The sequence below is a fragment of the Hyperolius riggenbachi genome, chromosome 1 (assembly GCF_040937935.1).
Source record: "Hyperolius riggenbachi isolate aHypRig1 chromosome 1, aHypRig1.pri, whole genome shotgun sequence".
Taxonomy (NCBI): Eukaryota; Metazoa; Chordata; class Amphibia; order Anura; family Hyperoliidae; genus Hyperolius; species Hyperolius riggenbachi.
Genome location: NC_090646.1, coordinates 630,617,814 through 630,637,585, shown reverse-complemented (window position 1 = coordinate 630,637,585; position 19,772 = coordinate 630,617,814). Strand labels below are relative to the sequence as shown.

The window sequence follows — 19,772 nt, the reverse complement described above, 5'->3', positions numbered from 1 at the left end:
GCTGTACTCGACCCCCCCTCTTCCCCCCAATGAATACCCCTTGCCCCGACAAGCATGCAGAATAGCACAGGGACCAGAGTAATATTCATCTGTTCCATTCCTGCTTGTCTTCTCTATAAATCACAGTGGCACACTCTCGGCTGCCATTTGCCGCCTCCCGGTCATGTGATGGGGAGCCAGCGAACGGCAGCAGAAAGAGTGCAGCTGTGATGCATAGAGAAGGCCCACAGTGCTGGAGGAGGTAAACATTACTCCATTATCTGTGCTACTCTGCATGTGGGCAAGGAGAGGGAGGAGGAATGGCCCCCACAGCCCCCAGGCTCTCCAGCAGTTGCAGGGGTCGCAGGGCGTCTTGTTACGCCACTGCCTTTATAGGTTCACTTTAACACTGGAGTGATTCCTCACTAATTCCTGTCTGTTGTGACACATTTGAGAGATACAAAAAGTGAGTAAAATTCTCCAAACCATAGAAGCAGACAACTTTAAAAAACCAGCAGGTTCTAACCCTTCCACACGTGTAGGACAGAGCAGGGATGTACCCTAGGTCATTTGCAAGGACACGTGTTAAAAAAAAGATCTGAGATACATTTATTGGTACCTTCGGGAGCCACCTGAAGAAACTGAGTAAGAAGTCCATGAAGTTGGGAGATGGTCAATGAGGTACTGTTGGAGATCTCCATTGGAGGAGGACGTGGCGGTGGGATGGGATCTGGGATGACTTTCACATCAGAGTTGATATAGAAATCTGTTTGCTCTAGAACAAGTTCATTCTGTATCTTGGTGCTCGTCTCTATATGGTGGCGAGCAATCTGAATCAGCTTCTCAATGCTGTGAAATAATAAAAAGACAAGTAACCAACATTTAAAAGTGGAAATACACAAGATATGTACAAGATATTAGGCCACAATTGTCTGGAAGTAGTCTTTTTGCTCACAGCCCTGCCATCAGTGATATAAAATAAGCTCCAAAGATGCAAGACTTAAGATGCCCATTCATTACTCGATTTTCGGCATGGATATCCGGCCAATTGGATCATAATGATCGAATCTGGCAGATAATGATGCTGCAACATGGCCACCCGATCAGTTGTTTCTTTTAGGATTGCCACTGGGGCACCACACCCCTTGGTGATGCCTACCCCTTAGGCCCTTCCCCTCTCCTTTGTGGTGCCTTCCCCTTAACCTCCTGGAGGTGTGGCAGGGGTGTGACTGGAAATGTAGTGAGCACGTGACTGGAGGTGGGGCAGGGTTGTGACTGGAAACGTAGTGATGATGTGACTGGAGGTGTGGCAGGAGTGTGACTGGAGGTGTGGCAGGGTTGTGACTAAAAGTGTGGTGAGAACATGAATATATGAGTGGCACTTTTTACAGTCAGTTTTTATAGAGGACTAACGATATTGGAAACAATTTAATTTTGGAAAGATTAACTTCCCTTTGAACACAAGTACACATTAGGTGAGGGGACTTACCTGGACATTTCAGCCAGGAAGCGAGCTCCCAGCCACATATCCATGTCCTTATAAGCCTGCTCCGCTCTCGCTGCTATGTCCTGATAGACCTCTAAAGCTTTTGTCTTGATTAGTTCAAGTCGAGAATTTACAGCTGTCTCTGGACAAACAACATTGTACTTCTTATAAACATGTATTTTGAACTTTACCATTTTTTTAGCATTTTAATGATTCCTTTAATGATCTTACATGCCGGGTGTGAGTCCATTGTACCCCTTCTTACTCCACCTGCTGAAGCTGCACTGTTGCTACTGGCACTGTGGTCCTCCACTGACCGTCACAGAGAGAATAATTCAGCAACATGTCTATACAGCACTGGGCCCTACAATGTCACCCGCAGGATTGAGTTTAATAATGGCAGGTGACACAAAGTGAGTACACGATATCATCTGTTCCCTCCGTGAATCCTTTGATGAGTGTCTTCACCCAGCAAAATCTGTCTGTCCTGCACCTTCCAGCCAATGCCTTGGTGATTGGATTTTTGATCTCTGAGATCTCTACCACCAGGACGATAACACTAGTGGGATAGCTGACACAGAAGAGGAGGAGCCACAGGGACCCAAGGAAGCCATCCTGGGGAGGTGAGTATCACGTTTGCCCCACAGATTCGTTTTTAGATGACTTCCCAGAATTCTACTTTAAAGACCATCCATTTAAATTCTACAAAGAAAGGCTTCAGGCACAGTTACAGTTTTTTGGTGTTTCTGTACTGTACTCAAAATATCTAAATTGAGCATGCTGCCCCAGGAGCACCATAGAAATGTCTGGGTCTATTGATGGACATCTAAAGGGAGAGGGATATGGAGGCTGCCATATTTATTTATTTTTAAACAATTCCAGTTGCCTGGCAGCTCTGCCAATCTTTATGGCATCAGTAGTGACTAAATCACACCAGAAACAGGCAAGTGACTAATCCATAATCCAACAAAGAAACCCAAGAAAGAAGGGTTAAGAGGCCATAGGTAAATCTAGTATAAAACGTAGCTTTTTAATCAAGTATTAAAAATGACAGCAGGGCCATCCTTAATACAAGATAATATGGTACACTTGATGATTTTACCCGTCAATATCCAACAGATAACATGCTAGAAATCAATGCCGCTACAATGGTCGATCGATGGCGCAGGATGGATGACTTTTTACAAAGTCTACCAAAGACTTGCGTTGCTGCCGCCCACCCCTAGCTCGGCAGCAAGCAATCTGGCCGCAGCAACGCAGGTGCAATTTTAGATGTGAGGATGGAACCTTTTGAATTAATTATGCAGGAGTTTAATTGTATGCAGAGGAGAGGTCATCAATGGAGAAGGACGTCAGTCATAGCTACTAGTTTGCGAATTGCATCTTTTGATCATTTCCCCTGCTTTACCGACTTAATTACCAAATGGTTTAGACCAGGTCTAAAATCAGTTCTAAAACATTTGGTAATTATTAGTGAATTCCCTTTTGATGCAACTGATTTACACCACACCATCAGTAGACTAAAAATCATCAGTAGACTAGTCTAAACTGCTCAGTGAATTGAGGCCAATAAGTGTCAAACCAGCTTATATTTTCACTTATTTGATCCACTACTATATTACTACTATATTACATATATATTACATATACCTTCACATTTCAGAGCTGCAACATATTCTTGTTTAATCTTCATCTGTAGCGCCTGCTTCCTCTGCAGCTCTGTGTTGTCCTCTGGGGCTGGGGGAGGTGGAGAGGGGGCTGCAGGTCCGGGAGATCTTCCTCCTGTGACATAATATAATCAGCATTTCATTCGTGTGAAATCTGTGTACATATTCCCTATGCTTCATAATTAGCATGGCCTCCAGATTAGAATACAAACATAAGACAGCAAGGAGTTGCCTATTTGTTTCTGGAAGCCAAGTTTAATGTAAGTATCACTCAGGGGCATAACAACCGCACCTGAACTTAAAGTGTACCTGAGGCCAACCTCGGGTCAAGAAACAGAAACTTACCTAAGAAGACGAAAGCCTTTGGATCGTGCAGGTAGGCTTCACACGCAATCCTCACACCCCCCCCCCCCCCCCCCGAAAAGAAATCTGACAAGAGCTGCACTGCACTAGTATGGTTGCACCTGCGCAGTTAGCCGGAGACGCTGGTGTATGAGCACCTCTGTACTACTACACAGGCACAGCTGCTCTCGTGCATGAAGAGGAGATTTTCAGGAGGGTCCCTGGCAGCCATGTGGTTGGGAGTAGGACGTGGAAATCCTTTGAAGGATCCAGAGGCTTCGCCATTCTTAGGAAAGGAAAGTACCGTATTTTTCGAACTATAGGATGCTCCGGACTATAAGACGCAACTAGGTTTAAAGGGCAAAAATTGTGTGTGGGGGGGGGGGGGGGAATACTAAACCTGGTGCGTCAATAGTGCCGGGGCATCTTATAGATCTTTTCCCTCTAAACTGCCCCTATCTAAGCTACATTGCCCAGCTACACTAACCCCTGCTGCCATCCCAGCTACACTCACAGCTACATTCACTCACTGCACTCTCAGCTACACTCACTCACAGCCCTTCCAGCTACACTAACTACACTCCCAACTACACTAACTATACTGCCAGCTATACTCACACCTACAATCACAGCTACACTTCACTCAGTACAATCACAGCTACACTACACTTGCTACACTACTTGCTTGGAGGCCCCTTTCACCTATGCAGTGGGCCAGTGGCATGCTCCATCCAGTGCTCAGGGATGCGTTCCTTTGGGGGTCACATGACGCGGTGCGTGCTGCCATCAGCTCTTCCAGCGGCAGGTCACGTGAGTGCAGGAGCCGTTACCGGGATCTCCACAGTTCCCTTGCAGGACAGCCGCAGCATCCATCACAGGCCTGGATGTCCTCCACCGGCCGCCGAAACCATCTCTGGCCCAGACTTCCTGTTGCATAAATCGCAGGCCTGGATGTCCCGCCGCATCCATCGCTGGCCTGGATTTCCCCAGCTGGCCGCTGTATTCATCTCTGGCCCCGATCTGCAGGATGAAAGAGGAGCTGCGGCAGCTGAATGACAGTCCGATCATTCAAAACTCTGCAGCTGAGAAGCACAAGCAGGAGGAGGCTTGGAGCTGTGAAAGCTGGCAGATGTCCGCTGCCAGTTAGCTTACAGATATACGCCGTGGGGAGAGACCTCAGACGTCCGCCCCCGGGAGAGAGGAGTGTGGCAAGCTGCAGGGAAACTACAAGCAGCTGCCATTCACTTTCTCTATGCAGGAGCACTGGAGCAGAGTGTTCAGCAAGCCTTGGATATGTAAGCTTGTGTGTGTGTGTGTGGGGGGGCGGAATCGTGTATTCAGATTATTCAGCAGAGTGTTCGGCAAGCCTTGGATATGTAAGCTTGTGTGTGTGCTGGGGGGGGGGGGGGGGGAGGGCAGGCGGAATCGTGTATTCGGATTATAAGGCGCACTGAATTTTTCCTCCCATTTTGGGGGGGGGGAGAAAAAGTGTGTCTTATAGTCCGAAAAATACGGGTATCTGTTTCTTGACCTAAGGTTCGCCTAGGGGTCACTTTAAGTACAGGAGTGGGCTCCTCCTCACAACGGCGGGGGTCATGGGGGTCGTTGTTATGCCACTTGAGTGAGACTTGCATTGAACTTGGAATCCAGAAACAAATAGGCAACAAATAGCTTCATATGGCTCCCATAGTGCACGATTTTAGGCCAAAGAGTGAATATGCAAATCATTCCTTTATATCCCAGAATAGCCAGACATAAATCCAGAGCTGCTGATTTACAGCATTCTTGTAGTCTATTCATTTTACAGAGCAATATCATCCAACTTGCAGACAGCTGTTTCAGGCTGTTTTTACCTTTTTTCCTGTTTGGTGATTTTGGGGGCTTCTTTTTTGCCCCTTTCACGCTGTCCCTGGAAGCCATCTGAGAGGCTTTAGCCCTTTCTCTTTCCTTCACCTCCATTATCTGCCGCTCCTTCTCCTCTTCTGCCTCTAGGACTTCTCTCTCCAGAGTCACCTGCGACCAAACGGCAACCATTATCAAGTAGACCTTGTTATATCCGTCACAAGAAACAAAACCTGGGGCTATATGTAAAATAAACCTCCAACAGATACCAAACCAAACAGTACAATAACATTCGGATGTTGTGTCAGAAACAAATTCAATTGTCAGAAACACTGATAGATATGTGTAGCTGCAATGACCTATATTTAGATGACTATAAAACTATATTTTAGAGCCAGTTTCAGCAAACTTTGCAGTCTGAAAACCACCCGTGACAGTAACACAACTGCCTTCTGCCTCAATCTCTCTAATAGAAGGTACCAGTTACCTTTCATTATGCTGGGCGTAGGCCTGGGTGGGGGAGCCTGGAGCAGTGATGCTCGGATACCATCAATCACAAATTCGAGTAAATCCGGCCATGGCAGAATCAAAATCCGGATACGGCGTGATCATGATCCGGATTTGAATCGGAGCTCCAGATTCGACTCGGATTTTAGCCGTGATTACATGTAGAATCCGTGATCACAGCCGTGATCACAGATTTGACTTTAACGTTAATAGCAAAGCTCCCATACATGCTACAATAACCAAAATTGCATGGATTATAGAGGTGATCAGTGGATACAACTTAAAAAAAAAAGACCTAATAGTTTTTGAGAAAATCAATTTTAACCACTTTACCCCCACAGGTGCGGATATCTCCGCCCCTTTTTCCACCCTGTCAACACCAGGGAAGGAGATATCCGCACCTCCCGCCGCTACCGCCGCTGTCCGCGCTCCCGCTCGCTCGTCCGCGCGCCCCTGCACTAGTGCACGCCACCGGCCGCTCGCCCAGAGATCAATGAACGGGAAAAACCATTCCTGTTTGTTGATCTAAGCCCCCGCAATGATCAGCTTCTTCTATGAGAAGCAGCGCAATCATTGTGGGGAAAAAAATTCCCAGTCTCATTGCTCTGCCTGTAAGCGTCCTTCTGACGCTTACAGGTCGCATGAGGAAAAAGTTACTGTGGCCATCTTGTGGCCAAATAGTAAAACTACACCTTAAAGCATTTTTCATATACAAATACATTAGTTTTACACTATAAATTAACTCATTACTTCCCACTCTCCCCAATTTATTTTTTTTTGTAATTAAAAAAAAAAATTACAATAAAAAAATACATAAATAATTACCTTAGGGACTAAACTTTTTAAATATTTATGTCAGGAGGGTATAACACTGTTACTTTATAAACGATGGGCTTGTAATTATGGATGGACGCAAAACTTAAAAAATAGACCTTTATTTCCAAATAAAATATTGGCGACAAACATTGTGATAGGGACATAATTTAAACTGTTTTATAACCGGGACAAATTGGCAAATACATTTCATGGGTTTTAATTACAGTAGCATGCATTATTTAAAAACTATAATGGCCGAAAACTGAAAAATAATTAATAATTTTTTCCCACATTTTTTCCTATTTTCCCATTAAAACACATTTAAAATAAAATAATTCTTGGCATAATGTCCCACCTAAAGAAAGCCTAATTGGTGGTGAAAAAAACAAGATATAGTTCATTTCATTGTGATAAGTAATGATAAAGTTATAGACGAATGAATGGAAGGAGCGCTGAAAGGTGAAAATTGCTCTGGTGTTTCAGGGATAAAACCCCTCAGTTGTGAAGTGGTTAAACTTTCAAATGAAAAAAGTATTTGTTATTAAAAACCGCCAAAACCTGCTGACTTTAGCGGTTAATAGCAAAGCCTCCTTACATGCTAGAAACACCAAATTGGCCAGATACAGTGGAGGAAATAATTATTTGACCCCTCACTGATTTTGTAAGTTTGTCCAATGACAAAGAAATGAAAAGTCTCAGAACAGTATCATTTCAATGGTGGGTTTATTTTAACAGTGGCAGATAGCACATCAAAAGGAAAATCAAAAAATAACCTTAAATAAAAGATAGCAACTGATTTGCATTTCATTGAGTGAAAGAAGTTTTTGAACCCCTACCAACCATTAAGAGTTCTGGCTCCCACAGAGTGGTTAGACACTTCTACTCAATTAGTCACCCTCATTAAGGGCACCTGTCTTAACTAGTCACCTGTATAAAAGACACCTGTCCACAGAATCAATCAATCAAGCAGACTCCAAACTCTCCAACATGGGAAAGACCAAAGAGCTGTCCAAGGATGTCAGAGACAAAATTGTAGACCTGCACAAGGCTGGAATGGGCTACAAAACCATTAGCAAGAAGCTGGGAGAGAAGGTGACAACTGTTGGTGTGATTGTTCGAAAATGGAAGGAGCACAAAATGACCATCAATCGACCTCGCTCTTGGGCTCCACGCAAGATCTCACCTCGTGGGGTTTCAATGGTTCTGAGAAAGGTGAAAAAGCATCCTAGAACTACACAGGAGGAGTTAGTGAATGACCTCAAATTAGCAGGGACCACAGTCACCAAGAAAACCATTGGAAACACATTACACCGCAATGGATTAAAATCCTGCAGGGCTCGCAAGGTCCCCCTGCTCAAGAAGGCACATGTGCAGGCCCGTCTGAAGTTTGCCAATGAACACCTGAATGATTCTGTGAGTGACTGGGAGAAGGTGCTGTGGTCTGATGAGACCAAAATAGAGCTCTTTGGCATTAACTCAACTCGCTGTGTTTGGAGGAAGAAAAATGCTGCCTATGACCCCCAAAACACCGTCCCCACCGTCAAGCATGGGGGTGGAAACATTTTGCTTTGGGGGTGTTTTTCTGCTAAGGGCACAGGACAACTTAATAGCATTAACGGGAAAATGGACGGAGCCATGTATCGTGAAATCCTGAACGACAACCTCCTTCCCTCTGCCAGGAAACTGAAAATGGGTCGTGGATGGGTGTTCCAGCACGACAATGACCCAAAACATACAGCAAAGGCAACAAAGAAGTGGCTCAAGAAGAAGCACATTAAGGTCATGGAGTGGCCTAGTCAGTCTCCGGACCTTAACCCAATAGAAAACCTATGGAGGGAGCTCAAGCTCAGAGTTGCACAGAGACAGCCTCGAAACCTTAGGGATTTAGAGATGATCTGCAAAGAGGAGTGGACCAACATTCCTCCTAAAATGTGTGCAAACTTGGTCATCAATTACAAGAAACGTTTGACCTCTGTGCTTGCAAACAAGGGTTTTTCCACTAAGTATTAAGTCTTTTATTGTTAGAGGGTTCAAAAACTTATTTCACTCAATGAAATGCAAATCAGTTGCTATCTTTTATTTAAGGTTATTTTTTCGATTTTCCTTTTGATGTGCTATCTGCCACTGTTAAATAAACCTACCATTGAAATGATACTGTTATGAGACTTTTCATTTCTTTGTCATTGGACAAACTTACAAAATCAGTGAGGGGTCAAATAATTATTTCCTCCACTGTATGTTAAGAAGAATAGTGGCAACAAGATGCAAACATTTTTTTTTCAAAAAGACCATATAGTTTTTGAGAAAATCGATTTTAAAGTTTCAAAGGAAGTTTCAAAGGAAAAAAGTATACATGTAAATGCGGTAAATACATTAACTGTTATTTACCGCTATTACCGCATTTAAATGTATACTATTTTCCTTTTAAACTTTAAAATTGATTTTCTCAAGAACTATAAGGTCTTTTCCTCTTAAAGAGGAGCTGTTAGGTATTAGGTCTCAGAGAAAATAAACACATATATCAGTAGCTAAATATAGGCTGTACTTACATTACATATGCATTTCACTGTCCACGTTTGGATTTCACAGAATTTTTATATAGTATATGCAGAGAATGATGCTCCTGACAGCTCATGGCAGGCTCCATGTTTGTCTGTCTCCTATGAAGCCAAAATGTGTCGTCATGTCCTCCCTGCTTCCTGATCACAGAAAAGCTTGTACTGAATAACACTAGTTTGCAGTGAATATTAATTAGCCATGTGGCTAGGAACAATAGCGGACTCCTGCAGTGTACTCTCCCGGGAGATTTATCAGTGCTGTGCGCTGGACTGAGTTACATGCTATTGTTACTTGACCCTGTAACTTCTCATTAGCAGCCGAGGGGAGGGCCCCAGAATGCTTTGCAGTATGGTTTGCGGCTTGCGTCCTCTTAAGAGCTTGGGTCTAACAGCTTTGCTGATAAGCACACATCAAATGAAAGAGAGATTTTTATCTTCACTATTGCCTTTTTGGCTTCCGTCTAAACTGTTTAACACAGGAGAATAGAGGTTTAAATTAGCTTCTGCAGCCTGACAGTTACTCTTTAACATATCTGGCAAATTTGGTGTTTCTACCATGTAAGGGGCCTTTGCTACGCTAAACTCGGCAGGTTTTCAGGTGATAATCACGGATATTTTTTCCGTGATCACAGGCTGAATACTTGGAATAACGGCTGAATTTGTGAGTGACTGCCATGATCGATTCCCAATCACGGATTCGGATCACGATGTCGGGTAGTAAACAAATGCTCGTGAATCCCAGCTATGCTGTGATTGCGGATAGTATCCGAGCAACACTAGCCTGAAGTAGGAATAAAGCTCTTGGCCTACACCTTCCTACAAAACATTCTGGGCCTAGATCGCAAATGAAAATTCTTAAAGTGAACCTCCGGACTAAAAATCTACTCGGCAGAACTGAAAAGGCTTGGTGTTTCTTTAAAGCGGTATCGTCACCATAAAAATCAAATTTCAACAGCAACTGGTCTGAGTGTATTAAGTGATAATGTTAAGTGATGTTATCCTGCATTCAAAACTTTTTCTGCTGTTATGATTTGGAGTTATCACATACTTAAGGAGCACTGGCCCTTTAGTAGTCGTGCCAAAGAATTGCATGTTGGGGGTTCTTTGTATCTATAATCTATCCCTCCTCTTCCCTTTATTTCCCTGCCTAGCTGCTTATCTGAAACCTAATCCCCCTACTCACTTGTGTTTACAAGCAAGGCTGAGGCGACTCAGCGATTGGAGGAGACAAGAAAAAAAGTAAAGGGCAGAAATGACATCACGAGTTAGCCTTAACTGTGGGCAAAAGACATGGCCCCCACCAGGAACAGAATTCTCATCATTTACTATATAACATTCCCTGAAATCAAAACGTGGATAGTATAATACATGTGTTATGTAAGTAGATCAAGTATTTATCTACTTATATATGTGTTTTTTTTTCCCTGGCATAGTATGGCTGATCCTACTGCTTTAACAGTTTCACAGCATTAGAACTTTGTTTTTCTTACCAAAGCCTCATTTTTAGCTAAGCTCCACCCATCAAAGAAAGAAAAAGCCCGGGCTTTTTTTCCCTGATGCTGTGCAGAGCATGATGGGATTTCCTATGTTGTTATTCACGTTGCCTAGCAACTGGGAGAGGTGCTCAGGACACAGGACAGTTGGAACTGTGTCTCATGCTCCCTGTCACCTCCTTTCAACCAAAAAGATGGCTGCCCTCATGAAATCAAACCTTTGCCTGCTCTTTTAAAACAGGGTGGGTAAGAGATTATATTACCGATCTATTTTAATTAACATAACTAATGTAACTTAATGACATTATGTTTGTTTAGGCTGGAGTTCCTCTTTAAAGTGATCAAATAGTGGATTACTACCACCCTGTATAATAGCATGTGTTATAGTATACACAGTACATCCGTACCACCTCTACAACACTGTTTTCAGTCAAATGGATTAACTAAACCTCAAAGAGTGAGTGGCTGGGCTTTCTTTTTCAAAAGCATATGGAGGTTGCCATATTTATTTATTTTTAAACAATACCAGTTGCCTGGCAGTCCTGCTGATCTCCTTGGTAGTAGTGTCTGAATCACACACCTGAAACAAGCATGCCGCTAATCCAGTCAGACTCCAGTCAGAAACATCTAATCTGTATGCTTGTTCAGGGTCTGTAGCTAAAGTATTAGAGGCAGAGGATCAGCAGGACTGCCAGGCAATGTGCATTGTTTAAAAGGAAATAAATATGTCAGCCACCATATCCCTCTCACTTCAGGAGTGCTTTTAATCTTGAATTTGCAGTGTGCTTTACATTGAAAATACCATATTTGTGATGGCGGATACGGCCGTCTGCCATGTGTCGTAAAGGATCTTTTGGTCAGTGTCAGAGATGTGCCCCGTAGTCTCTGCGGAGAGGTCCTCTTTTCCTTTCACTGCAGCTGATTTGTTTCTCTGCTTGCCGGAGCTTGGCTCTGGAGACTGAGCCCTTCGAGGAACAAGAGGAATCCTTTAGGGAGAAGAAACTACTGTTATTCTACAATGATAACTACTACATATGCTCTAAAATGCTCTTCTTCTAGAAAATCTGAATTTAAAACCCTCCTCATTGCTGCACGGTAAACTAACATCATTGCAAGACATACTCAATCTACTGAATTGGTTTAGTGTTTTCCTGCACTATTCTTTCTGCATGCAAGTTCACAGTCTTGGCACATGCGTCTCAACGAGGCACTCACGTCTGACTACTCTTTAGCCATCGGCACACTTTAGGTGGTTGCTGTTGCCCTGAGGAAGCGGGAAATACCCATGAAACGCGTTGTCATCTGACCTTACTGTGTGCAATAATCTATTTTTCGCGCTTTACAGCACTTGGTCACCCGCATCTTCATTGCACTAGTATCATGTGTTTTCTTCCTCCTCCATCTCCTGTGAGCTTGTTGGAGCAGCAATAAAGGAGAAGACAGGCGAGAGCACTTTACTTTGTCCTGTGGTGGAACGACCGTACTTTGATACCCCAGCCGGGTGCTGAGTCTCTTTGTACTGTTTACAGTATCGTATATGGCTTAGAGAATGAGACTCTTGATCTCAGGATAATAGGTTCAGGCCCCCAGAAATGAGAGTTTGGTAAAGTATAATTTTAATTTCATGTACTTCAGGTGACCAAAGCGGTTAGGTATTTATTATGTAATTTGAATATTACCTATAACCCTGTTCTATGTTATATTCTTTGTATATAACTACAATAATAGATTGTTTACATAAAAGGATTCTGGTCCAAGACTCTAGTGATTTCATTGGGAATATCTGTGATACTACAAGTACATATTGTTGGTATGACAATGGCTAAGAGCCCATTAGATCAACCCCAGGAGAACTGACACTTCATTGAGTTTAGTATTCTCCACAGTTGTTTCAACTATTTTAGATAGGAGGCTGCCACCCCTATGAGTATGTACTGCATAGAATAAATATTAACCCTCATGAGTATGTTCTGTTTAACGGTCTTCAGTACCTCTTTGGCTGCTCAGGGTCCTCCTGTAAACCAGAGTTAATCATCTCGAGAAGTGGAATACGGGCGAATTCCTGGCTGCTCTCCGATGGAACTTTGCTCTCCATTCCTTGGTAATAGTCATGAAGAAATCTCATGGTGTCTTGAAAGCGGTCAACTTCTGCCTGTTCATAGAAATGACCCACAAAAAGATAAACAAGTGCTCACAGACTACAAGAGTGTAATCCAATAAGCATGTACATGTCCTCCTGCTTATTACATAATGATGTTAGTAGAAGAAAAGCACTGTGCACCAAAGTGTAATGCTTGCAAATGTATTACTTCAGAGTCGCATACAGACAGCAAAGCAATGGAGTAACTGATGGCCCAACAGCCGTTTTGCAGGATGAGCAGCCGGCTTCCTCAGAGACCTTTCTCAGAGGGCAGCAGCACATGGATGGCAATTTTGCCTTCCAGTGCTGGGTTGCCATTTTGAATTTGAGGGAAGACACTATTTGCATGCAGTTCGTATGTTTTTTCGTGTTTGCTTAGGTTTTCTTCTGGACACTCTGGTTTCCTCCCTCAACCCTAAAAACATACAGAGTAGTTGGCTTTCCTCAAAAATTATCCTTATGTGCCCATATATGGTACAAAGTTTTACTTTTTTTTTTGATTAGCTAATTTTGTTTGATTATTCCGTTCGATCGAATAAAAAGATTTTTCCAACATGTTCGATAATGATTTTATTGAAAAAAACAGGATAATCGTTTGTTTTTCTTGATCAAAAAAAAAAAGGGAAAAATTGAATGTTTTTATTGTACCGTGTATGGGCCTCAGGGTGCAGTGTAGGAGGGGGCACAGGGCGGGGCAGAAGCGACAGAGGCTCCAGCCTCAGGGGGGAGTCTAGGAGGGGGTGCACAACTCACCCAGCTATCATTTCCCTATTGTGTTTGAAGCAGAGAGAAATAAGAAAAGGGGATACATGGCAGTTACTACAAGCCAGATAACTAGAGATGAAGGTGTTGGGGGCCCCGGGGCACCTCTTAGTGTAATAGCAAAAGCAAAAAATGCTGTGTATTCACTGATGTTACAATAAACAGAGACTTTTTTCACCCAGCCACAGGTGTAGCGGAATCCTTCTTCTCTTTTAGTGTAATAGCAATCAATGTGTGATGGCTGGGGTGGGAGGGATGGAGGGGCACACTTTGGGGTCTCAGCCTTGGGTGCTGGAAGACTTTGTCCCGGCTCTGATGGGCACTAGAAGTCTACGAAATAGTGGTAGAAGTTAAATCGTACAGTAAACCCCCTGGAGGGACGGGTAGTGACAGGACTAAATATACCCTGTACAGTGCTGCGGAAGATGTCAGCAGTATATAAATACTAAGTAAATAAACATTTCCCTCGTCTTGTATATGGATAGCTGTACTGCAGTAAAGTAGTGACTGTTGAGCAAGGTAAGTACCACCTGGGCTGAGACTCTAGCAAGTACATCATCTGATGTCCAAAGCAGTTAAAAGGCACCCATGTTATGAGCTGGAACTGGTAATCTGGGCGCTGAAGCCCCCCAGTAAAATCGTGACTTTTAACATGGATGCCTATAGCGGAGCCCAAACTACCTTAGCGCCTCCGGCATCTGCTATTTGTAGCCATAGTTTAGTTAGGGTTAAGGGTCGGTTGGGGGGTTGATTAGCGTTAGGTATAGGTTTGGGGGGGGGGGGTCAGTTAGGGTTAGGCATAGGTTGGGAGGATGGGTGGGGCATTGGTTGGAGGGGGTTCTTCGGGTTAGTCATCAGTTGAGGGGTTGGTTATAGTTAGGCATCAGTTTGGTAAATGGTTATACTCACAAGGCTAGGTTGCTAGGGAAGCAACCACTCATGGGATTATGTGGGGAAGTAGCGTCCCCACTCGGCCTTGAGAATGAGATGTGGCGTTCACAGCTCTAAAAATTATACTCTTTAAAAATTCTCGTAAAGTGAGTTACCCTATTCAGGGGTAGCTAAAGGTAATTGGCTGCAGCTCTAGTGCTTTAAGGAGAAAGGCATGATATAAATGTTCTGTGTCTTGTAGATATTTTCTGGGTGCCTCCAGCTACATTCCAATTATGAGGTTAGCAGTAGAGATGGCGTGAACCGGCGAACATGCGAACCGCAATAGACTTCAATGGGCAAGCGAACTTGAAAAACTACAAACACTGTTTCTGGCCACAAAAGTGATAGAAAATATGTTTCCAGGGGTCTAACACCTGGAGGGGGGCATGGCGGAGTGGGATACACGCCAAAAGTACCGGGAAAAATTACGAATTTGACGCACAGCAGGGTTATAATCCCTAAAAGGCAGAAATCACATTGCATTCCTAAATTGGAGGCCTAAAGTGCTTGAAAACATCTTGCGTGTGTATACATGGATCAGCAGTTAGTGTAAGTAGTGTACTGCTTCACACTGATAGACCAAACTCACTGTGTAACGCACCGCAAACAGATGGCTGTGCTGGTACGCACATTGGCGAGAGTGCAGGTGATGGCGGCTTTCCAGCCCATATGGTTGGGCTGAGGTAGCTCAATGACAGAATTACAGTGACTGTCCAGCTGATCAAATTTGGTCTGTCCACAATGAAGCAACAACCTTATTTTCTTGGGTGTGCCCCCCAACGCACTCATATAGGTCATTGCTTCATTGTGATGCGCAAGCCCCTTCACCACGGCAAGGAAAGAAAAAGGTATGGTGGTATAATACAAAGTGCAGTCACACAGGTGCAGTGAAAAGGTATGCAGTGACAGCTGGTGATATAATACAATGTGCAGTCACAAAGGTGCAGTGAAAAGGTATGCACTGACTGCTGCTGTAATATACACAGATGCAGCGAAAGGTACTGACTGCTGCTATAATATAATGTGCAGTCACACAGGTGCAGTGAAAAGATATGCAGTGACTACTGCTATGATACAATGTGCAGTCACACAGGTGCAGTGAAATGTATGCACTGACTGCTGCTATAATACAATGTGCAGTCACACAGGTGCAGTAAAAAGGTATGCAGTGACTGCTGGTGGTATGATACAACGTGCAGTCACACAGGTGCAGTAAAACGGTGTTCTGAATGTGCTGGGCCTGGCACAGTATAGCAATTAGCAAGGGCCAGCTGCGACAGACAGGGCTGTATATGCAGTGTAAGTGGGTCACACACACACACACACACACACACACACACACACACACACACACACACACACACACACACACACACACACACACACACACACACACACACACACACACCAAAAATATATCACAAGAACATTAGCTCTCGAAAGAGCTGTTTTGGTGGTGCTTTTCAGCAACAAATATCAGCAAGGAGCAAACTAACAAGACCTAAGCTTTACCTATAACTGCAGCAACCTCTCCCTTTACCCTATGTAGATGGTCTGTTTAAATTAAGGCATCTTAATGACATGTATGTATGCTTAAAAAAATATCTGTTCTCCCTTTTGATGTTGCATGTATAAAGCTGTCTGTACCACCAGTTTGCAAACTAACAGGATATAAGCCAGACGAAGGCTGCAAGGCCGAAAGCTTGCTTATTTTTATTCATTTTTAGTTAGCCAATAAATGGTATCATCCTGATTTAAAACTTCTTTCTTAAATAACAAAGCAGCACACAGAGTGAGAACATGGCAGATGCTGCTGCCCTCTATAAGGGGGGGCTCCAGGAGGGAGTGCAGCCTGATTGACTGCCATGTGTTTGCCGACTGTGATGTAGAGGGTCAAAAATTAGCCCAATAATGTAGTTTAGGGGGCGGGTCGAACTCGCTAAATGTTCGCAGTTCGACGCGAATGCGAACTCGCGCAAATAAGCTTGCATGCGAACCGTTCGGCCATCTCTAGTTAGCAGATTACTGTCACTATTTTCACCATTATATTCTAGAATAGATGAAGAGTTCACAGGATACCTCTCATCTCTTGTGGTTCAGCTCACGGCTTTACTCCTTGCCTTTTGGAATGAGGATAGCAGCACCTGCCATAAAGATTTATTTATCTAGCAGTGAAAATAGTAACTGACAAGATGGTAATGCCTAAGCCTGGGAACATGAGAAAAACCACATTCACAAGCAGCCCACACCAAGAGCTGGGCGGAGTGCAGAGGGCACACAAGTTCCCTTTCATGCTGGAAGAGGCCTCACCGACACAACCAGAGCCGCTAGCTTTCAGAATAGACAGAATAGGAAACTTGTAAAGAATTATTCAAGGGTGTACTACCCAGCAATTTCCTGCGGGTGTGATGTACAGCATAACTGTGGAGAGCTGGTGCTGAGGAAGCACATCAGTTTTCTCCTAGGAGATAGTTTTTCAACATCTTTTTTAAATAACTTTTTAGCGCTTTGCAATTTAAAAAAAAAAGTATCAAAAAGTAGCTGAAAATGTAGTATCGAAATTATTCTGAGCATTTTCTTGCTTGCTGGTGGCTTAATAGGAATTTTATTGACAAGCTGTGAAAATATCACCTAGGAGAAAACCCAGGAGAAAAAGTTAATTGCATATGGGCCCTTATCTTTTCCCCACCTTAACTACTTAAAGACCGCACCACGCCAATCAGCATGGACGCGGCGGCAGCCCCAGGACCGCCTAACGCCAATTGGTATGCAGTCCTGGGGGCGTATTTTGCAGGAGACACGGAGCTCCGCTCCGTCATCAGTCTCACAGCGGCGATCACCGCTAGGAGACTGTTAGGCCCCGTTCACACTTGCGGTTTTGTCAAAACCGCACCGGATGTCCGGACCGCACCATATCCGGACCGGACCTGATCCGTACGGTTCCTATCCGGATCCGGTCCGGATCCGGTCCGTTTGCATCCGGTTTCCGTGCGGTGTGAACACGGTTGCGGTCTGGATCCGGTTTCTTAAGGAGATAACAACCTGTAAATACCTGGGGTCTGGGAGGTCAGCAGTAGGGTCTGGGGTCATTGTTGGAGACAGGTGGACGTGTGGAGACCATCCGTGGATACAGAGACTGCAGTTGGGACCATGGATCCAGGTATTTTTTACTCGTAAACCTGGGAATTCTCTCTGTTGTTCGCCTCCTCGTTATCAGACTTATATCAGACATGTTGCTGCCTAGAGCTCCAGCATGAAATCGCTGCTGCCCCACTCTGTGAACTCCATGTGGTCCCCATCCAAAATGCATAGGAAGTGGGGTAGAACGTCCGGTTTTTGTAGCCAGTGTGTTGTGCGCTCTCCGGTTCTCATTACTTTGTATTGGCCGGATGGTGCAGTCCGGCTCCGCCCCGGATACGGCTGCCGGAGGAGCCGGACCAAAAAATAGCGCATGTTGGAACGGACGCCGGAGTCCGGATCCGGTCCGGATCCGGTCCGGCTCCGGTCCGGCAGAACGGACGCATGTGAACGGACGCATAGGCTTTCATTGCTATTGCCGTGCGTCCGTTCCGTCCGTTCTGCAAGCGGTCCGGCTCCGGCACGGCGATTCCGGACGGCCACCGCTAATGTGAACCGGGCCTTAGACACCGAGACCGCCGTCTATTTACACTGTACAGTGCTGCGATCTATGGCCCTGGGAGGCATAGAAGCGATCGGCTGTCATAGGCTGATGCCTATGACAGCCAATCACTGTGATTGGCCGGTGGGGGCAGGGAGGGAAGTAAAAATAATTAAACAAAATAGTTAAATTTATAAAAAACAAAAACAAATAAAAATGTATAAAAAAACAAACAAACAAACACACATCCCATCCCAGCAGCAATCACAGAAACTGAAAGAACCAAAAGCTCTGTTGGTGGGCAGAAGGGTGGGGGGGGGGAATCATTTGTGTGTTGAGTTGTACAGTCCTGCAGGGAGCCCTTTAAGCTGCAGTTGCTTAAATAGTAAAAAAAAATAGTCTGGTCACTAGGGGGGTGTAAGCCTTCGGTCCTTAAGTGGTTAAAGTGTACCAGAGCAAGTGTAAAATTGTCAAAAAATGCAGAGATCCATACCTACCCAGGGCTTCCCTCCAGCCCCATAAGCATGTGTGAGTCCTTCAGCGTCCTCCTGTGGTCTGCTGTTCAGCAGCAATCGGCCCCAGTAAACCTGCTTAATCGCATGAGTCTGGGACTTCTGCGCATGCACGGACCTCACTTGTAGTGATTGTTTTTGATACAGTGATTTTTTTAAGCGATTTTTCATATCCTGGTGACCTCTAGATCCTTAACACGGAAGTTATGTAAGAAGGTCAGCCGACACTCCCTCCTTCCTGTTACATGCTGATATACGTTCTCCAATGCATTTCCATGTGGAGGGGGTAGATCCTAGGCTGCAGAGGTAAGATCCACACCCACAGTTACCCAGTCTTCCATCAGGTCCACTCTTAGACCTGATTGGCTGCTTATTGTTGGAGGGATGGTATACAGTGGGATGCGAACGTTTGGGCAACCTTGTTAATCGTCATGATTTTCCTGTATAAATCGTTGGCTGTTACGATAAAAAATGTCAGTTAAATATATCATATAGGAGACACACACAGTGATATTTGAGAAGTGAAATGAAGATTATTGGATTTACAGAAGGTGCGCAATAATTGTTTAAACAAAATGAGGCAGGTGCATAAATTTGGGCACCACAAAAAAGAAATGAAATCAATATTTACTAGATCCTCCTTTTGCAGAAATTATAGCCACGAAACACTTCCTGTAGGTTCCAACGAGAGTCTGGAATCTGGTTGAATGTATTTTGGACCATTCCTCTTTACAAAACATCTCTAGTTCATTCAGGTTTGATGGCTTCCGAGCATGGACAGCTCTCTTTAACTCACACCACATATTTTCAATTATATTCAGGTCTGGGGACTGAGATGGCCATTCCAGAACGTTGTACTTGTTCCTCTGCATCAATGCCTTAGTGGATTTTGAGCAGTGTTTAGGGTCGTTGTCTTGTTGAAAGATCCAGCCTCGGCGCAGCTGCAGCTTTGTCACTGATTTCTGGACATTGGTCTCCAGAATCTGCTGATACTAAATGGAATCTATGCATCTCTCAACTTTGACAAGATTCTCAGTCTCTACACTGGCCACACAGCCCCACAGCATGAGGGAACCACCACCATATTTTACAGTAGGCAGCAGGTGTTTTTCTAGC

The 19,772-nt window shown here is 44.3% G+C and overlaps 1 protein-coding gene across 2 annotated transcripts in view; it reads right to left on the bottom strand.

Annotated features, from left to right (window-relative positions):
* SPEF2 (sperm flagellar 2) overlaps positions 1-19,772 on the bottom strand; it is a 176,564-nt gene that overhangs the window by 21,540 nt on the left and 135,252 nt on the right. For both annotated transcript variants that reach the window (XM_068251235.1, XM_068251236.1), the window contains exons 25-30: positions 12,682-12,842; positions 11,493-11,676; positions 5,328-5,487; positions 3,116-3,247; positions 1,469-1,607; positions 599-828 (exon numbers count right to left, since the gene is read on the bottom strand). In XM_068251235.1, coding sequence (XP_068107336.1) covers positions 599-828; positions 1,469-1,607; positions 3,116-3,247; positions 5,328-5,487; positions 11,493-11,676; positions 12,682-12,842 — 1,006 coding nt within the window. The remainder of the gene's footprint in view (positions 1-598; positions 829-1,468; positions 1,608-3,115; positions 3,248-5,327; positions 5,488-11,492; positions 11,677-12,681; positions 12,843-19,772) is intronic.